Source organism: Mirounga leonina, unplaced genomic scaffold (genome assembly GCF_011800145.1).
Source record: "Mirounga leonina isolate KUSES-001 unplaced genomic scaffold, KU_Mleo_1.0 Mir_128, whole genome shotgun sequence".
NCBI classification, from domain to species: Eukaryota; Metazoa; Chordata; class Mammalia; order Carnivora; family Phocidae; genus Mirounga; species Mirounga leonina.
The window spans coordinates 19251998-19270471 of record NW_023270320.1 but is presented as its reverse complement, the minus strand read 5'-3'; the positions used below and the strand labels follow the sequence as shown (position 1 = coordinate 19270471).

General features: G+C 37.2%; 1 protein-coding gene across 3 annotated transcripts in view; it reads left to right on the top strand.

Moving 5' to 3' along the window:
- Window positions 1–18474, top strand: part of MSR1 (macrophage scavenger receptor 1) — an 81751-nt gene that overhangs the window by 4558 nt on the left and 58719 nt on the right. For 2 of the 3 annotated variants that reach the window (XM_035004138.1, XM_035004140.1), the window contains exons 2-4: window positions 8651–8753; window positions 11232–11345; window positions 17236–17648. In XM_035004138.1, the coding sequence (XP_034860029.1) occupies window positions 8651–8753; window positions 11232–11345; window positions 17236–17648 (630 nt within the window). Of the gene's footprint in view, window positions 1–8646; window positions 8754–11231; window positions 11346–17235; window positions 17649–18474 lie in introns of all 3 variants that reach the window. The other variant, XM_035004139.1, reaches the window with a different exon arrangement.

Genomic DNA, 18474 nt, shown 5'->3' with positions numbered 1-18474 from the left:
GCTGGATCATATGATATTTCTATTTTTAATTTTTTGAGGAACCTCCATACTGCTTTCCATGGTGCTTGAACCATTTTACACTCCCACCAACAGTGCACAGTGTTCCCTTTACTCCACATCCTTGCCAGCACTTGTTATTTCTTTTCTTGTCTTTTTATTACTAGTCGTCCTAACAAGTATGAGGTGATATCTCAGTGTGGTTTTGATTTGCATTTTCCTAATAATTAGTGATGTTGAGATTGTTTTCATGTGTCCATTGCTCATCTGAATGTCTTCTTTTGGAAAATGTTTATTCAGTTCCCCTGCCCCCCCCACCTTTTTTTAAACCAATTGTTCTTGTTTTTGTGTGGTGGGGTTTTTGTTTTTTTTTTTTTGGTGTTGAGTTGTATGAGTTCTTTTTATACTTTGAATATTAATGCCCTATCAGATAATATGATTTGCAAATATCTTCTCCCATCTGACCCAACTTATCTTTCATATTGTTACAATATTTTTATAATAAGAGCAGGAATAACTGAAGGGTATGTTTCCAAACAGGTTAACATTGAAACACTTTCATTATGGTTTTTCTGTTGTAGCTTCTGTAAACTTTTCACCCACTTTATAAAAAGCTGATATTGCAGAGATGTGTTTCACTTCTCATGAGAACATACTTTTAATGGATTATACAAACTCAAAAGATTTCACAACCCTTTTTTCATGCATTGACATTTGATAGGAATTGTAACTAAATGTGAGGTTACTTTTTCTCTTCAGAAATGACATTTAAAGACACATTTGAATTGTTTGAATTGTTCACTGGCTGCTGACAAAACTTTGCATGTGTATGTTCTCTAATATGACTAAAAAATTACAATGATAATAATCAGTGTGAAGAACTAAAGTAATATGTAAGTCTAATAAATGACATTGAGGTAAAGTGAGAACATTGGGGGTGAAATTTTTTGTTTCAGTTTATGCACAATTCAGAGACAAACCTTTTATTTCATGATGTATAACAAAAGGACTTTTAAAAGTTCCACATGAGTGAAATAATGAACTTTTCTTGAGGCATAATGTCAAATATGAAAACTAATCATCTTGCAAAAAATAATTGTCTTTCATTTATTTATGTAACTTCTTGTAATGCATTTGTGTATATGATGAGCACCTGCTAAGTGCCAGGAACTTTCTGCTTATTGAACCAAAGAGAGGAAAAAACTCCTGAATCCTGGATCTTACTGGGGCGAAGGGGACAGATAATAGACAAGATAAATGGGGCGTGTGGGTGGCTCAGTCATTAAGTGTCTGCCTTCGGCTCAGGTCATGATCCCAAGGTCCTGGGATGGAGCCCCGCATCGGGCTCCCTGCTCAGCGGGGAGCCTGCTTCTCCCTCTCCCACTCCCCCTGCTTGTGTTCCCTCTCTCACTATCTCTCTCTCTGTGTCAAGTAGATAAATAAAATCTTTAAAAGAAATAGACAAGATAAATAAGGAAATCATTTTTCATGTTAGTTGGTGATAAATTGGGGGGGAATAAATCCAACCGGGAAGGAGAAGAGGATGTAAACGAGGTGATAATTTTAAATCTGATGCTCAAGAAAGGTCTGAAACAGTGAGGTTTTAGTCAGGTCCTGAGTGAGATGAGATTTTCATGAGTTTTGAGCAGAGGAGTGGTAAGACCAGTAGGGGGGCTATCAAAATAGTCCAGGTGAGCAAGATCATGGGGCTCGAACAAGGATGGTTGTAACAGAGGTGATGAGAAGCAGTCAGTTTCTCTAGAGGATTTGAAAACAAACCAACAAGATGTGATGACAGAAGGATGAGAGAAGGTGAGGGGACAAGGAAGACCCTGGGTTGGGGCCATACTCAAAAATCCAAGTAGTGATGTTATTAGGCAGTTGCATATACAGGTCTGGAGAGGTCTGGGCAGGAGATAAAGATGGGATGGGTTGGGAACTATCTTAGTGCAATCTTCAGTCCCTTCTCAGCAGAAGAGCATGAACATGACCAGATTTCTGGTATACAGTCAGCACCTTTCATTTTTATACATTTACTGCTTTTGGACCTTTCAAGTCTGCTTCTGCCTCTACCGTACAACTAAAACAGCTCAAATTCCATGTGGCAGGTTATGAATGTCCTTGTACATCTTGAAATTCTTGTTTCCTTTCTGTGGCCCTGACTTGTTTTTCTATCATGGTCTCAAAGGTTCTTTCTTATCTTTAGTACTAGCTCTTCTTCCTCTACTTGCCCACTCAGTATGTTGGTTGTCAAGTTTATGTCCCTCATATTTTTTTTCCTGAAAAATATTTTCTATTCTGATTTTTTTTTATCCTATTCTTTGTTAAAGTGCTACATTTTTGTGCTAGTTCATCAACTCTTCTAATTTGTTCCTCTTTCCCGATGCCACTGGATTCTCCCCTTAATTGCCGGCCCTATGCTACTAACCAAGATGCGTGCCTAGGGTAGATAAAAAGGAGCTGAAATCCAAAAATCGAGGTAGAGAGGCAGGAAAGTGTCCTGGGAAGTCAGGAGTTGCTTTGCAGTCAGATATGGGTCTTGTGGGTGACAGTAATCTAGAATAAAGCCCTGGCTTCTGGTTTGGGTGATGATGCTTTGCTACCACCTCTGTATTGCAGCTATATAGCCATCTTTATGTCTGACTGCATCATGTAAGCCCCACTGCACAATACATAGAAGATAATAATAAATAAATGATTATAATAATGCTAGACTAATATGAATGGATGATACGCCAACATCAAAAATTCTGGAAAAGGAAAAGTTAGGTCAATGTGGAAAATACACCGTTGTAACGAGCTGTATTATTTAAAAAATCTGACTCTGCGACTTGAGATCTGAGCTGGATATATTGGTTTGGTCAGTATGCAGATAATATCCCAAGCCATAGAAGTAGATGAGATTCTCAGACGGAGGATGGCATCTAAAAACAAAAGAAAATAATGACAGAAAACACCAGCAGTCTTATGACAGCGCCATCTGTGATTAACCTAAGCAGCTTTTTTTAAACATTTCTTCTGGAAAAGCATATACCCATGTTTCATACAGTTGATGATTCACCAGCCTCTCTGATACGCTGCCCCAGGAAACAAACAAGACTTTCCCTGGTGTATCAGTGTAGCCAGAAGGGAATGTTTTACACTCATCATTCCACTCAACAGATTTTAGTGTTCATCTCCCTGCCAGCCCTCTGTACCTCTCGGGTTTTATATAGTCCAGATATGGTCAGTTAGGCTAGCCCATTTGTCTTTTTCAAAGTTTTAATAAATCTACCCAAAGAAACTATAGTTTGAAATCCAATAACTTGCACCATGTTTATCATCTGCATAAGCCCATAAAAGATAGATCAAAGCTTAGGGGCCTAAAGAAAAGCAAAATTGAGCCTCATCTCTACTTCAGGGTGAAAGGGAAATAAGTAAAACATTTAATGGACAGTGTATATTTTGTCACTAGTAATATAAACCAGGTCACTACTGCCAAAGCAAAGAATAATTTTTTACTTAATTTGTATAGGTATTTCCTCAATATTATATTTTGGGTAGGTTGTGACAGCCAGGTAAATGTATGCAATCAGAAAAATAAAAGAAGAGGGACGCCTGGGTGGCTCAGTTGACTAAGCATCTGCCTTCAGCTCAGGTCATGATCCCAGGGTCCTGGGATGGAGTGCCGCATCAGGCTCCCAAGCCTGCTTCTCTCTCTGCCGCTCCCCCTGCTTGTGCTTGCTCTCTCTCACTCTCTCTCTCTGACAAATAAATAAAATCTTAAAAAAAAAAAAAAAGAAGTTGATGAATAGAATGCCCCCAGCTACATGCTTTTCTGGCCTTGTCTGCTGGGCCCTCTGCCCTGAGCTGCTGCTTCTGTAATGCTGATCCACTTTAGTCCCATGCTGTCCATGCCCTCATGCCCTTTAATAGCTTTTCCATCCCTGGGACAAAACTTTGATAAAGGCATCATCTGTTTCCTCCTTGACCACCCCCTTGCTCAAATAATTAATTACTCCCTTTTAGACTATGTCTGTGCTTCGTGTATACACACACACACACACACACACACATCACTGTCAGATGATTATAAAGATTTTACTCTTCCATATTAATGTGTAAGATCTTTGGGAGTTGTGAATATTCTGTGCACGTTGATCTTGACATACTAGTGACTTGCTCAGTACTTGATATAATGACACAGTAGGAATTTGTTGGATTAGCCTACATGAAGGGATAGGTATTTCCATCTTAAAGTCATTGGTTGGAAATAATCCTAATACCATCTATTTTTTGTTTGTTTTCATGGTGTAGCATCTAGCATTCTAGAGCCACCTTTAAAAAAAAAAAAGGAGAATTCATTCTTTCTCCCAAGAAAACTCCTTTAACCCTGTGGCTTTTAGGAAACAAACTGAGGGTTGCTGGAGGGAAGGGGGGTGGGGGGATGGGGTAACTGGCTGATGGACATTAAGGAGGGCACGTGATGTAATGAGCACTGGGTATTATATAAGACTGATGAATCCCTGGCCTCTACCTCTGAAACCAATAATACATTATATGTTAAATAACTGAATTTAAATTTAAAAAATTACAAATTTAGTAAAAAGAACATGTGGAGCTTCTAAACAAGTATATGGGTAAAAATAACATTTATCCTGCTTTATTGAGGCCAAGATTAGATCAGTACATTATCATTCTGGATTTGCCACTTTCTTTCCTCTTTAAAATAATGAAATGTTTAAGTTTTCTGTAAGAAGCATCCATATAGACTTTAACAGTTGTCCTATATGTATACATAAACACACAGGGAATGATTTGAGAGATATCTCCAAAGACAATTTGAGGAATCTCTATTGTTGCTGAAGTTCATGAAGGTATTTTTTTTTTTCATGAAAACAAATCTTCATTAAAAACATGTTAAACAATCAGATTTTTTAACATTAGGGATTGAGAGATCATTGAGAATGATCCACATTAGGGATATATGTTGAAGAGTGGTTCTGAGAGAAATAGGTCTTTGGAAATGTGTGGGGATAAAGTTTTTGGATTTTTTTTTTTTTTTTTGCAAGGGAAGCAGTAATATAAGGACTAGGAAATATTATTGACACTTAAAGGGTGGCAACCAGGGATGATAAACATCCTCCACAACAAAGGTAGTCCTTCACAAAAAAGAGTTGTTTCAACCACGATGCTAGTAATGCTCCCCTGAGACCTCCAATGGTATGTGGCCATAGCTAGCTGCTGACTGGACCTGACAAAGTAAAAATGGGGCTATTAAGGAAAAAGCTAGAGTAAGTGGCAGTGTCTCAACAGCATGACATGGTCACCCAGCCCTAAGATTTGCTTCAGCTCAAGGAATCTACCAGAAAAGTAAGAATATAGAATAGAAAAAAGAAGAAGAAGGTGATGATGACAACGATGAGGAAGAAAGAAAAAATAAAAAGAAAGAATGAATCTGAATCATAGACACAACTCATTTGCCAGGAAGTTCTTTATCAGAAGAAGCACATCTTGGGCGCCTGGGTGGCTCAGTCGTTAAGCGTCTGCCTTCGGCTCAGGTCATGATCCCAGGGTCCTGGGATCGAGTCCCACATCGGGCTCCCTGCTCAGCAGGAAGCCTGCTTCTCCCTCTTCCACTCCCCCTGCTTGTGTTCCTGCTCTTGCTATATCTCTGTCAAATAAATGAATAAAATCTTTAAAAAAAAAAAAAGAAGCAGCACATCTTTTTGGTCACAGTATCTCCAAACATCCATCTTGTTTAAAAAACAAAAACAAAACTATTATATGACTAATATCCTATGAAGAAAAAAAAAATCCAGTCCATTCATTCAGCAAATATTAAGTATATTCTTTAGTACAGGTTGCTTAGTTTCTGCTAATTGAATGTCAAATGAAAACAGACATGGTCCATCCTCTAATGTGGCTCAAGGTCTAGAGAGATTTATCAGATTCAAAAGGTTTCTTTTTTTTTTTTACAAAAATATTCCCATTTTGAAGACTGAGTAATGTAAGAGATCTTTCCTTTGCATTTAAGTGAAAATGGAGTTATAATATCACAAGTATTAGGACAAAAGCCATGGTCATGCCCAAAGAGAAGGGACCAGTAAGCAGCCTGAAAGGAAAAGATTTCTGGTTAATAGCAGGTATATATAAATGTATACATTGTGAGCCCATTTTTTTAAAATTTTTATTTAAATTCTTATTAACATATACTGTAGTATTGGTTTCAGGAGAAGAATTTAGTGGTTCATCACTCGCATAGGACACCCAGTGCTCATCACAAGTGCCCTCCTTATTCCACATCACCCATCTAGCCCAACCCCCACCCACCTCCCTCCATCAACTCTCAGTTTGTTCTCTATCATTAAGAGTCTCTTAAGGTCCCCCTCTTTTCCCCCCTCCCATATGTGTGACCCCATTCTTTATAAACGGAGTTAAAAGATAAACAGCTTTGCTACATATTCCCAATTGCTTTGAACTATAGTTCTCAAATGGATTCAGCTAAGCTTTCTTGTCATCTCAGTTTTAAAAATTGTTTGTTTGTTTTGCTTGGCAAGTAAAGCTTATCATCCAAATCAAATAATAGAATAAATTAAAAGGGGGGGAATAGCAGGAGAGTCTGCATCTGAATTATCCAATTTGGTTTCCTATAATGGCCAATTTTCCCAGATAATTGTTTATTTCTTTAACTTTGTCTCTGCCTAAGAAAAAAGGATGTAAGTCCTTTACTTTCCCCTTATGTCCGCTTTCTCCACAGTAGCCAAATCATTTAAAGATAGTCCTTAGTCAGATCAATAGGATTTACAGGAACTATGGCCAATCTACAGAATGATATATATACAAAGATTGTCATTGCAAAATAAAGATCACTTTGGTAATATTCAATATATATATATAAGTTTAGTCACATCCTTACTTGTCAGTACCTCTTCCCAAAGCAGGACGAATGTTTGCAGAGGAATGATTGGCCTCCATCTGCTGGACAAGATGTGAGTTTGGTGTCCCAGGGCTGCCTGTGCACTCTGTTAAAACCTCAGCTGTACTAAATCCCTAACTCAGCATTAGAGAAAATAAGAAATGATCAGAAGATGTTGATTTTATGCTAAATTTATCAATCAAGTGAACTGAACTGTTTCCAAGAAAAAGTCCTACAATTATTTTTTCTCATTGAAAAATGTTCTTAAAATGTGGTCCTCAGGGCGCCTGGGTGGCTCAGATGGTTAAGCGTCTGCCTTCGGCTCAGGTCATGATCCCAGGGTCCTGGGATCAAGCCCCGCATCGGGCTCCCTGCTCCTTGGGGGCCTGCTTCTCCCTCTGCCTCTCTCTCTCTCTCTGTCTCTCATGAATAAATAAATAAAATCTTAAAAAAAAAATGTGGTCCTCAGACTGGTGGCACTCTGCATCATTTAGAGAACTTGTTGGGGGTGGGGGCGCCTGGGTGGCTCAGTTAGTTAAGCCTCTGCCTTTGGCTCAGGTCATGATCCCAGGGGTCCTGGGATGGAGCCCCAAGTTCAGCCCCCTGGTCAGTGGGGAGTCTGCTTCTCCGTCTTCTTCTACCCTCCCCCTTCTCATGCTCTCTCTCTCGCTCGCTCTGCTCTCTCTCTCTCTCTCAAATAAATAAACAACTAAATCTTTAAAAAAAAAAAAAGAAAAAGAGAGCTTGTTGGAATTGCAAATTCTTGACCCCACCTTAATTATCAGAAATTCTTGGGGTGAGGCCCATTAATCAAGCCTCTCAGAGGATTCTAATGCATCTCAAAGAGACATAGGCATAGATTATGTCATAGAATATAACTGCTTAAAAAGCTACAAAGACATAATTTGTGATGCTACCAATGTATAATGAGGGAAGCCCTGAAAGAAAACAATACAAAGAAGAGAAAAGGAAACTTAAGTTTTTCCTTTGGTTTCAATCTAGTGACTAGACTTTATCTTTCTAGCATGATAAACAGATGCCTTGGCAAAAGAAAAACTGGCTCATGAAGCTCTGATAAAAGATCACAGGAAATATTTGCTTCAAATTTCGCATAACTATTTGTTTTATCCGGAACCTCTGATGAAAGATCACAGGAAATATTTGATCCAAATTTTGCCCAACTATTTGTTCTAAGGGAAATTATTTTTCTTTCCAGCTAAACAGTTGTTTTCTGTCACTTGGGAAAAGATTTTTTTTTTTTTTTAGGTAAGGAAGAAATGTTACCTCTCACTCTCAAAAGACACACATCTATAAAGACAGATATGCATTTGTCCATAGAAAGATACGTGAGTAGATTCCACGCAGGTCTATCTTTCAGTGTGAAAATTAAAACTTATGGGTAGATACAATATATTGCTAGATGTGGCAGATAGGTAAATTTAAGTAATTAATCATACTTGTTCCCTTGCTAAAATTGAATTTTATATTTTTAAATTTTTTTTAAGATTTTATTTGAGAGAGAGACAACGAGCAGGGGGAGGGGCAGAGGGAGAAGCAGACACCCTCCCACGTGGGACTTGATCCCAGGACCCTGGGATCATGACCTGAGCCAAAGGCAGACGCTCAACTGACTGAACCACACAGGCGTCCCTAAAATTGAATTTTAATTTTAAATTTCAACTTGAGACATTATGCCACAGGGCCCTAGACCTTTCATGTGTAACTAATGTGTTTTTCCACGTGTCTGACAGAAAGATGGAACGGTGGAATAGCTTTCTCGATCAACAGGATGACACTGATAACTGCTCAGAATCCGTGAAGTTTGATGCCCGCTCCATGACAGCCTTGCTCCCTCTGTGTAAGTACAAGAGGGCGGTGCCTGTGGTGGTTGTCCTTAGAGTTAGTGACACTATGTAAAATTACAGTCCTGGGACTTACCTTTCATGTGCATGAACGTGAAGACTTAGTGGACAAGTAGGTCTTCTCCTCTTTTGAGACAGAATAGGAAATAAGCTTAGGTTGGACTAAGGAAGCTTTGTTACAGGTTAAACTAGTTCACAGTGTTGATGGTGTCCTCTGATTTCGCAGCCACTGGATGAAGTCCTGGAAGTAACTATATCCCTAGCACCATCAATTGATATTTGAAAATCATGGGTGGTATGTACTTGTATTAGTCTCCTAGGGCTGCTGTCACAAATTACCAGAAATTGGGTGGCTTCCAACAACATTTGTTCTCTTACAGTTCTGACTGCCAGAAATCTGGAGTCACGGTGTCGGCAAGGCAGTTCTCGCTTTCAAGGCTCTTCCCCGCCTCTTCCTAGATCCTAGTTGCTCCTGCCTGTTCTTCTTGCTCTTTGGCTTGTAACTGCATCACTCCTGTCTCTGCCTTCATCTTCCCATGGTCTTCTCCCTGTGCCTTTGTGTCCTCTACTCTCCTTGTAAGGACACCAATCATGGGACAACGGCCCACCTGAATCCAGTATGACCTCATCTTCACTTGATTATACTGCAAAGACTGCACTTCCAAATAAGGTCACATTCGCAGGCAACTGGAGTTAAAGACATCAGTGGTATCTTTTGTGGGGAAACAATTCAATCCACAATAGTGCTGAAACAGAGCTTTGCAGGGTTACAGGAGCTCAAAAAAATCATTATTCGGTTATATGTGGACAGGTTCTATTAAGGCAGCAGGACTGAGTTGCATATAATTCTGCTAACCTTTAAAGGCTGAGTACATTTCACCAAAAGGGTAGGGTGGGTGAAAGAGGATCCACAGAAATTTCAGTCAGAGGAAGCAGCATATGCAAGGGGCAAGATGGATGAGTTCTTACACAGACAAACCTGAAATACAGACCATAACCCCAAGGTATGACGGGTATTGTGCACTACACAATTGATGGGTGAGAGAATATGGCATGGATGAGACAAAAGGAAAAAGGATCCTAGTAAAGCTGTTTAAGGTAAAGATGTTGAGAGATTGAGGAGGGAGGACAGAGGCACTGGGGACAGAGAAAAGGCCACAGGAACTTTGGAGAGCTACTTATTTTTTTTTTAAAGATTTTATTTATTTATTTGAGAGAGAGAGACAGAGAGGGAGAGCATGAGAGGGGGGAGGGTCAGGAGGGCCAGAGGGAGAAGCAGACTCCCCGCCAAGCAGGGAGCCCGATGCGGGACTCGATCCAGGGACTCCAGGATCATGACCTGAGCCGAAGGCAGTCGCTTAACCAACTGAGCCACCCAGGCGCCCTGGAGAGCTACTTAAAAGACAGAATGCAGAGGATTTGATTGTAAATTAAAGATAAGGGAGATGACTGATGAGTTTCAGGCTCATTCAGCCTGGCAAAGGGATATCCCATCTTGCTTGTTTTGTGGGTGGTTCTTTTTCTTTTTCCTTAGACCTTTCTCTTTTTTAGCTTTTTTGGGTCTTATATTTACTTAAAAATTTTCTCTCCTTTTCCTTCCAATCCCTCATAGAACATTATCGAATAATATCTAAATTTTTATTTTTAATTTGGGAACTTACAACCTGAAAACAAAATCTTCTTTCTTATTGTGCAATGAAAGTAAGGGCCATTGGAAAGAAATTGTTAATGGGTATTTTATTCACCTAATCAGAGAACATGTCGTCCTCTACTAAGATTCCCGTCCACATTGAGTTAATTTTCCACAATTAGGATCCCATTATGTGAATCACTGTTCCAAATAAATGTATACTATGAAAATATTAATATTTTCTGAAATACCCAGAGGATGGGCTTCATTGATCCATTCCAAAGTTTAGTCAAAATGTGCAGTTTTCTTTCATTTTTTAATGTATTCAAATCATAATAGATATCCAAATACAGAATTATTGAGATGAAATTGAAAAAGAAAATTTGCATTATTATTGAAAACAGGTAAGATGTCTCTTATCGGATTTAAACTCAAAAAAATCACAATTATGTAGTTACTTGAAGAATCTGATTTTTACTCTGAATATATTCCCATATGAAACAGAATAAAATTTATGTTTGAATATGTTGATATGAATATTAAAATGTATCAAAATATTAAAATTTGTCAACTAACTAATGTCCCCAAATGAGACAAGTACAAGTTGTAGAGGACAGTAACTTTGTCATGGATGTTTAGTTAATGGAAAGTAAATCAGTAGTGATGCCCGTATTGGCTTTTCCTGTGACTATTCTTTTGGCTTCCTACTGAATAAACGGGGACAGATTTATTGTTCCCCTTTTATTCCAATAGGCTTGGTAGTAATGATAGAATTGGAGATTATCAAAATGTTAATTAAGAAGGGTAAGTTTTCTAATAGTAGGTTGGGCTTTTGTTTTTTTAGATCCTAAAAATGGCCCAACCCTTCAAGAGAAACTGAAGTCCCTCAAAGCTGCACTGATTGTCCTTTATCTTCTTGTGTTTGTAGTTCTCATACCCATCATCGGAATAATGGCAGGTACAGTATTCTAGAGTTTTGAAACTCAGCAACTCATCCTGTGAATTAGTTATTGTAGAAACAAGAAGAAGCATTTACAAAGTGTTTCTCAAATTCATAAATTAAAAAAAAAGATTCTTCAAAGTGATTAGTTTAAAAAAATAAAAATAGAATAGAGAATAGAAGATGAAACTAAAAATACAGCTATGTGAAGGTGAGATGGAATGGATTAGGCCATTCCAAAAAATATGTTATTCCCCTGGAGTCCTATGTACTTCTTGTGGTGGGTCAAGAATTTTATGATAAGTACTCAGGTTGCCAGTGTAAAGATATAAGCAGGACCACTTACATTCACAATGCCTAAAACAAAGCAAAACAACAAGAAAACAAGCCAGTTGTTTGAAAATAAGCTCTTCTGCTCCTAGCACTGAGAGGAGAAAGAAATATTCCTGCCAGTGCTCACCGAGAGGAGACCTTGCCCAATAATGGCCTGTACTTCAGGAATCTCTTTCCAGTTTATATGGCCATATGTTTCATAAGGCTATTATTGAAAACATTTCTAAAAATAACCTGATGGCATCCCCTCAACCCAAAAAAATTAGAAAAAACACTTTAGAGTACATATTTCTTTGGCAAGTCTAACTTGAGGAGGGGATGGATCTGAGAGTTTCCACAGGGGTGAATAGCTTGCATATAACTCCGTCAGATCTGTAAATATTATTCCCCTCGGTAGCCTTTTGGATGGATTTGATTGGCATTTGAATTTATATGCCCGTGGCTCTCCTCTTTCTGACTGGCAAAATTTCTGGATGTAGGCTCTAACACGGGGAGTCAGATACATTTTTATGTGCATACTAATCAACTTAACAAGAAAAGTGCTCCTAAACACAAGGCCAAACCTCCTCTGTGAAGAAGCAACCTAAAGGAATATTCTAAGAGCCAAGATTTGTAAGAAATAATAATAAAACCACAACAACTGTGACAGTAGCTGTCACTTTTGGGCATTTACTATGTTCAGACACTGGTCTTGTAAATATGCCACAGATTATCTTAATATACCTTTACAATTACCCTTGAGCAGACATATACTTATTCCCATTATCCACAAAAGAAAACTAAGACTATTCAGTAGTAGAGGTGCAGATGCCACCCATGAGTCTTGACTCCTAACCTCTATGGTCTACTCTCCCCCGATGTAATTGAATTTTTAGAACAAAATGGGATTGGCCAATTAAACACACACACAGACACACACATGCAAAACAGTTTCCATAATTTTAGCCCAAAAAATATTTCCACAGGTAAAAATTAATTCCTATTTTGGCCATTAAAAAAAAATAAAAACTAAAACCCACCACAACAAATGAAACTGATCAGCCAAGCAAACCAACCAGAGCCATCTACGGAAAAGGACCTGCTATGTCTATCATTACACAGCTGACCTCCTGATGAATTGAGATTATCTGTATGTTGTTTATGTATATGTTATGTTCATTTGAAATGCATAATTGAAAGATGCTTCATTGCTTGGGATCATTAGCTATAAGCTAGTTAGAGTCTGGGTAAATTCCATCCCTCTCATACAAATCATGGCCTACAGAGTCAACGCCAGGGAATGCAACTTCTATCTGACAGGTACGTGCAGAATGGGCCAGTGAAGTCTGGAAAGAATTCAGGGTTCTAACCAAGCTCAAAATCTTTGGGCTATTAGAAAATACTACCAAGTTTCCACATTCATTGTTGGGTTGAAATGACTGATCCAAAGTAGTTTTATTAGAAAGAAAAATGAAAGAATGAAAGAAAAGGAAGGGAGGGAGGGAGGGAGGGAGGGAGCTTTGTTTCCTAACGCTATAGCAGGCACCTAGTAAGACTGACAAGAAGTTAAAAATGTTAAAATCCTATACGGTCACATTAGCACTCAAATTCACCAGAACTTGGACTAGATCTCACTGTTTCTATCACACTTGAATAAACAATTGACAGTCCATTTTAAACTTTAATTAAGTTACAGATAGAATATTTTCCAGAACCAAAACAAGACAAATGCAATACATATCTCTACTTGATATCAAGAAATTGTAAATAAAGGCAAAATATATCCCTAAAAGATGGAAATTACTCTGTTTTGGCAAACATGAATTGATGGATGAAATAAAATGTGCAGAAAGACTCTGTTTAAATTTAAAATGTCTTATATGATGAAAGATGCTTCTTAATGATGAAAGCCACTCCATATGCTATCATCTCTTAATGAAACTCCTGGATCCTTATCATAGTACAACAACATAATAATGTCTCTGGAAATAAAGTACAATCTAGGATTAATGCATATATAATTGTTGCTGAAATACTGAAGATTCTTTAGCTCAAAATAATACAAAATTTTGGCAGGAGAAGATATTAGCAACATGAAGGAGTAAATGTGAACTGTGAAATCAAATATCACTCTCTCCCTGGGGGTTTACACAAGCCATAAAAGTTTGTCTCCTTTCAAATGTGAAATAGGAAAGTCACAAAATGCCATCTTTCCAATGATAAAGAAATGAGCATTTGAAGATCTGGACTCTGGCATTCTCTACCTAGATTTATGATACAGAATTAAACAGTTTTTTGAAAAGTTAGGATTAAATTAGTTTTCATATAGGATTTGGGAAAACAAGCCATGTTGTGTTTGTAAATCTATAAGCAAAAATGTAATCTTTATTGTCAACTTTATGTTGAAGTCCATGTCAGATAGAAACCTTTGGTCACATGATATTTTGTCAGTTTAAGTCTTCCCTTTCCATACTGTGAAAAAGATTTGCTTTATCCATGTGAAATAGAAATTATTTCCAGGGAAAGAAAAATGACATGGTTGAGCAAGTAAATCACTATGCTTAATAAAGTGCAGAAACTACTGTGTCATTGCAACACCCAACCTCCCCCCAGTTTTTTTATATATATATATTTTTTAAAGATTTTATTTATTTATATGAGAGAGAGAATGAGATAGAGACCATGAGAGGGGGGAGGGTCAGAGAGAGAGGCAGACTCCCTGCTGAGCAGGTAGCCCGATGCGGGACTCGATCCCGGGACTCCAGGACCATGACCTGAGCCGAAGGCAGTCGCTTAACCAACTGAGCCACCCAGGCGCCCCAGTTTTTTTATATTAAACATTAGTAATTCCCCTTCAATATTTTCAACATTGTGCATACAGACACATAAGTCACAGAATTCGAATCCAAAATATTAATAACAAAAAAGCTGAAAGTTATCAAATGCTTATCATATGCCAGGAAGTAGTACAAGCACCTTATATATATTAGCTCATTTAATTATTTGAACACTGACTGTTAGTATCCTGTCATACAGTTAGCAAAATAGAAGCACTGACAGAATAATTTGCCCAAGATCACAGATTAAAAAGGAAAGAGCAAGAATTGCTAACCCAGGCAGTTCCACTCCAGAACCTGGATTCTTAACTGCTACTTATAAAAGGCAATAATCATCATGAAGGGAACATTTGTAAGGGACATCTTTGAAATAGGTTTTTTTTTTTTTTTAAAGATTTTATTTATTTATTTGACAGAGAGAGACACAGCGAGAGAGGGAACACAAGCAGGGGGAGTGGGAGAGGGAGAAGCAGGCTTCCCGCCAAGCAGGGAGCCCGATGTGGGGCTCGATCCCAGGACCCTGAGATCATGACCTGAGCCGAAGGCAGTCGCTTAACGACTGAGCCATTCAGGCGCCCCTGAAATAGTTTTGTAAAAATTGTTAATTTGGGTCTCTATTTTAGACAAAATCCTTTCCCAGTTTTACATTCCCAGAGTTCCTCAAGCAGTGCTCTATACATAGTAGGTCCTTAATAAATAAATCATAGAATTAAATGCCTAAATGAGGCTGTCAGTCCAGAACTTGCTCCCCACACTTAATGTAATAAGTGTGATGAGATCCAGCTAAGAAATATACTTTTTGTCCACTTCCTTAATGAATTAAGAAGTGTAAAATAATACTCTGGATCATATAAAAATGTTGTCGAATATTGTATTAATTCAAATAAGCTAATTTTAAAGAATCTAGGAAAATATGATATAATGTGGCTTTTTAAAATTGGGATTTAATTGCATATATAGTTTCATACTTATTCCTGATATAATAATACCTACAATAGCAACCATCCTCAAACATCTTTTTAAGTAAAGATGGTGAAGACCATAAATTCTCTAAGATATCTTTCATGGATAAGGTACTTTAATTTGAACAGAATTGTCCTATGGGCCATCTGTGTGCTATGGAATTTACATCTTTACCTCATGCATCCTCAACACCACTGTTGGAAGCAGTTACTACTTTTCAATCTTTGAGGAACTTAAGAAGAGAACTTTCCCAGAGTACCCCAGCTAGTAATTGAGGAATGGAGCTAGATTCTAGAATCAGGCAGCTTGTTCCTGAGTAAATACCAGCCTCTCATTTACATAACAGGTAACTTTGAGCTTAGGGTGGAACTAATTATCTTTTATGTATTATCTCACCTAATTCCCAAAAATCCATAAGGCTGATACTATTGCCATATCATTTTTATTAAGAAAGCTGATGTATCAGGTGTAGCTAACTATTTATGTAGATATATTTTTAAACCATATAGAGTTACTCTTTTTATTGCTTAGCAATGGTCAAATGTAAAAAATCTTATGCATTCAAAATAAATGAATAAAAGTGATATATATGTGGATAAATAATATGGATAGAAATAGAAGGAGATAGGAAAAACAATCTTAACTATCATTGATTAGTGATAAAATGGTACTTAACATTTTTTATTGTGTATAATTACATATTATTTTTATTTGCAGAGCTAATGTTTATGCTTTTCATGATTTGAAACTTCAAACATATTGCTCTAGGTCTTTTCAGAAGGATAATTACCTTGTTTAGAGAACATGTACCCATTTGGAAATATATATCGGCAGCTCTGTATATCCCCCAAATACAACTTAATAGACTTTTTTTTTTTTAGGAAATAATTACCTAAAAGATTGTTTCTCAAAGCATTGGATATATTAGTAAAAACAGAACAAAATAAGTGTAGGAGTTTTGTTAAATAAATCTGGTAGATCCATACAGATAATACAATGTAAGTATTAAAATTACTTTTGTAATAATAATATGCTAGTGGAAAAAAAGAGACAGATTTGATATACATACACCAAAATGTTAGCATTTTAACTCAGGATGGTGAGATTAAGAGTAAGTTATTTTTCCTTATTACCTATCTTGTAAAGGTTTTCTGTTATGAATATATATTTTATAATAGGTAAAGAGGAATCTTATAAAAATAATATTTTTTAAAGTGAAAAAAATTATTTGCTCAATTTCCTGTCCCACCAATAATAAATAGGCCTGTATCAACTGAAAATGACAATTCTCTGCCAGCTTACATGATTGGATGAGGAAGATGAGCCAACAATTTATGCATACGGTGGATAACACTAATACTTCTATTTTTACTACATATTGTTTTTGTCACATCATTTATCTTCGTAACAGCTAATGTATTCAACATGCTTGCTTCAGATACCGTGTTAAGCATTACCTCATTTTATCCTAACAGACCTGAAGAGTAGGATACAATGCACTTCATAATCTTACTGTCAAAGCTAAATGCAGTGGCTCAGAAGATGCATATAAGCAGCAATTCAGAAAGAATGATTTGATCCTGGAATCAATTCTGATGTAAAGTGGGAAAAGGAGGCTGGCTGTCTTCCTTTCAACAATATGCATAGTGTGGTTCACACATTGTATATTTAAAATAAATACCCAGTTTCAGATAGCATTCAAAATGTTAGAATGGAATGGAATGATACAGAATGGAGTGGTGTATGCATTTAAGGATACAGGCCATGACTCTGTTTATTTTTACTTAACTATACAGCACAGCTTCTGAAGAGGGAAATGAAGAATTGCACAGTTGGTCCAATTAATGCAAATGAAATATCTCAAAGTCTCACAGGAAAAGGAAATGACAGTGAAGATGAGATGAGATTTCGAGAAGCTGTTACGGAACAAATGAGCAACATGGAGAAGAGAATCCAATATATTTCAGATACAGAAGCCAATCTCATAGATTCATTGCATTTCCAAAATTTTAGTCTGGTGACTGATCAAAGATTTAATGATGTTCTTCTCCAGTTGAGTACCTTGGTTTCCTCAGTTCAGGGACACGGAAACGTGATAGATGAAATCTCCAAGTCGTTAATAAGTCTGAATACCACATTGCTTGATTTGCAGCTCAGTATCGAAACACTGAATGGCAAAGTCCAAGACAATACATTAAAACAGCAAGAGGTAAGAGCTTTTATATTAGAATGTCACGTGCCGGGATTGAATCCATCTAGATCCTATCTCCTCAGACAGTTCAAGAAAACAAAATTTGCAAACCCTGTTTCAACATCATCCAATTTACCCTGATTCCTCTGGCAATCTTACCAGAAGGTTGTACATGAATTTACCTACTGTCTTCTCCAGGTTCCCGACAAAATGGGGGACTTTTTTCCATTGGATATAGACTCTCTTAAGGTATTTTAATTCTGTAAATCCTGTTATACTACCTCTTTGGACTGTCTAAACCAATTACAATTTTTAGATTATCTTAGTGGGTACTCTGTATTTGTAAATTTTACAACAGACCCAAATTTCTTCATCATCAAAGAAATGGGAACCTCATTTACATGAGTAACATACAAAATCTACATTTTAAAATAGTTTATTTTGGCATTCCCAAGAAGTATACATAAGTTTTAACATGTAAAGATAACTATAATTAAAGAGTTAAATTTTGAATAATACAACATTTTATTTTTATCATAGGATCAAATACACAAGATAAGAGACCAAGCCATGTTTAGACCAACTTGTCAACAAAAGTTTCATTGTAAAGGGCCAGATGTGAACAGTTTAGTCTTTGGGGACTTCGAGGTCTCCTTTGTGACTATTCAGCTCTGCTATTCTAGTGCATAAGCAGCCAGAAACACTATGTAGACACAGGAGGGAAGCTGTGGTCCAGTTAATCTTTGTTTACAAAAACAGACCAGCGCCTGGATCATAATTCTCTCACTTCTGCTATAGACTATCCTGTGGCCAACCCGCCAGATTACTTTGTATTGATGAGAAA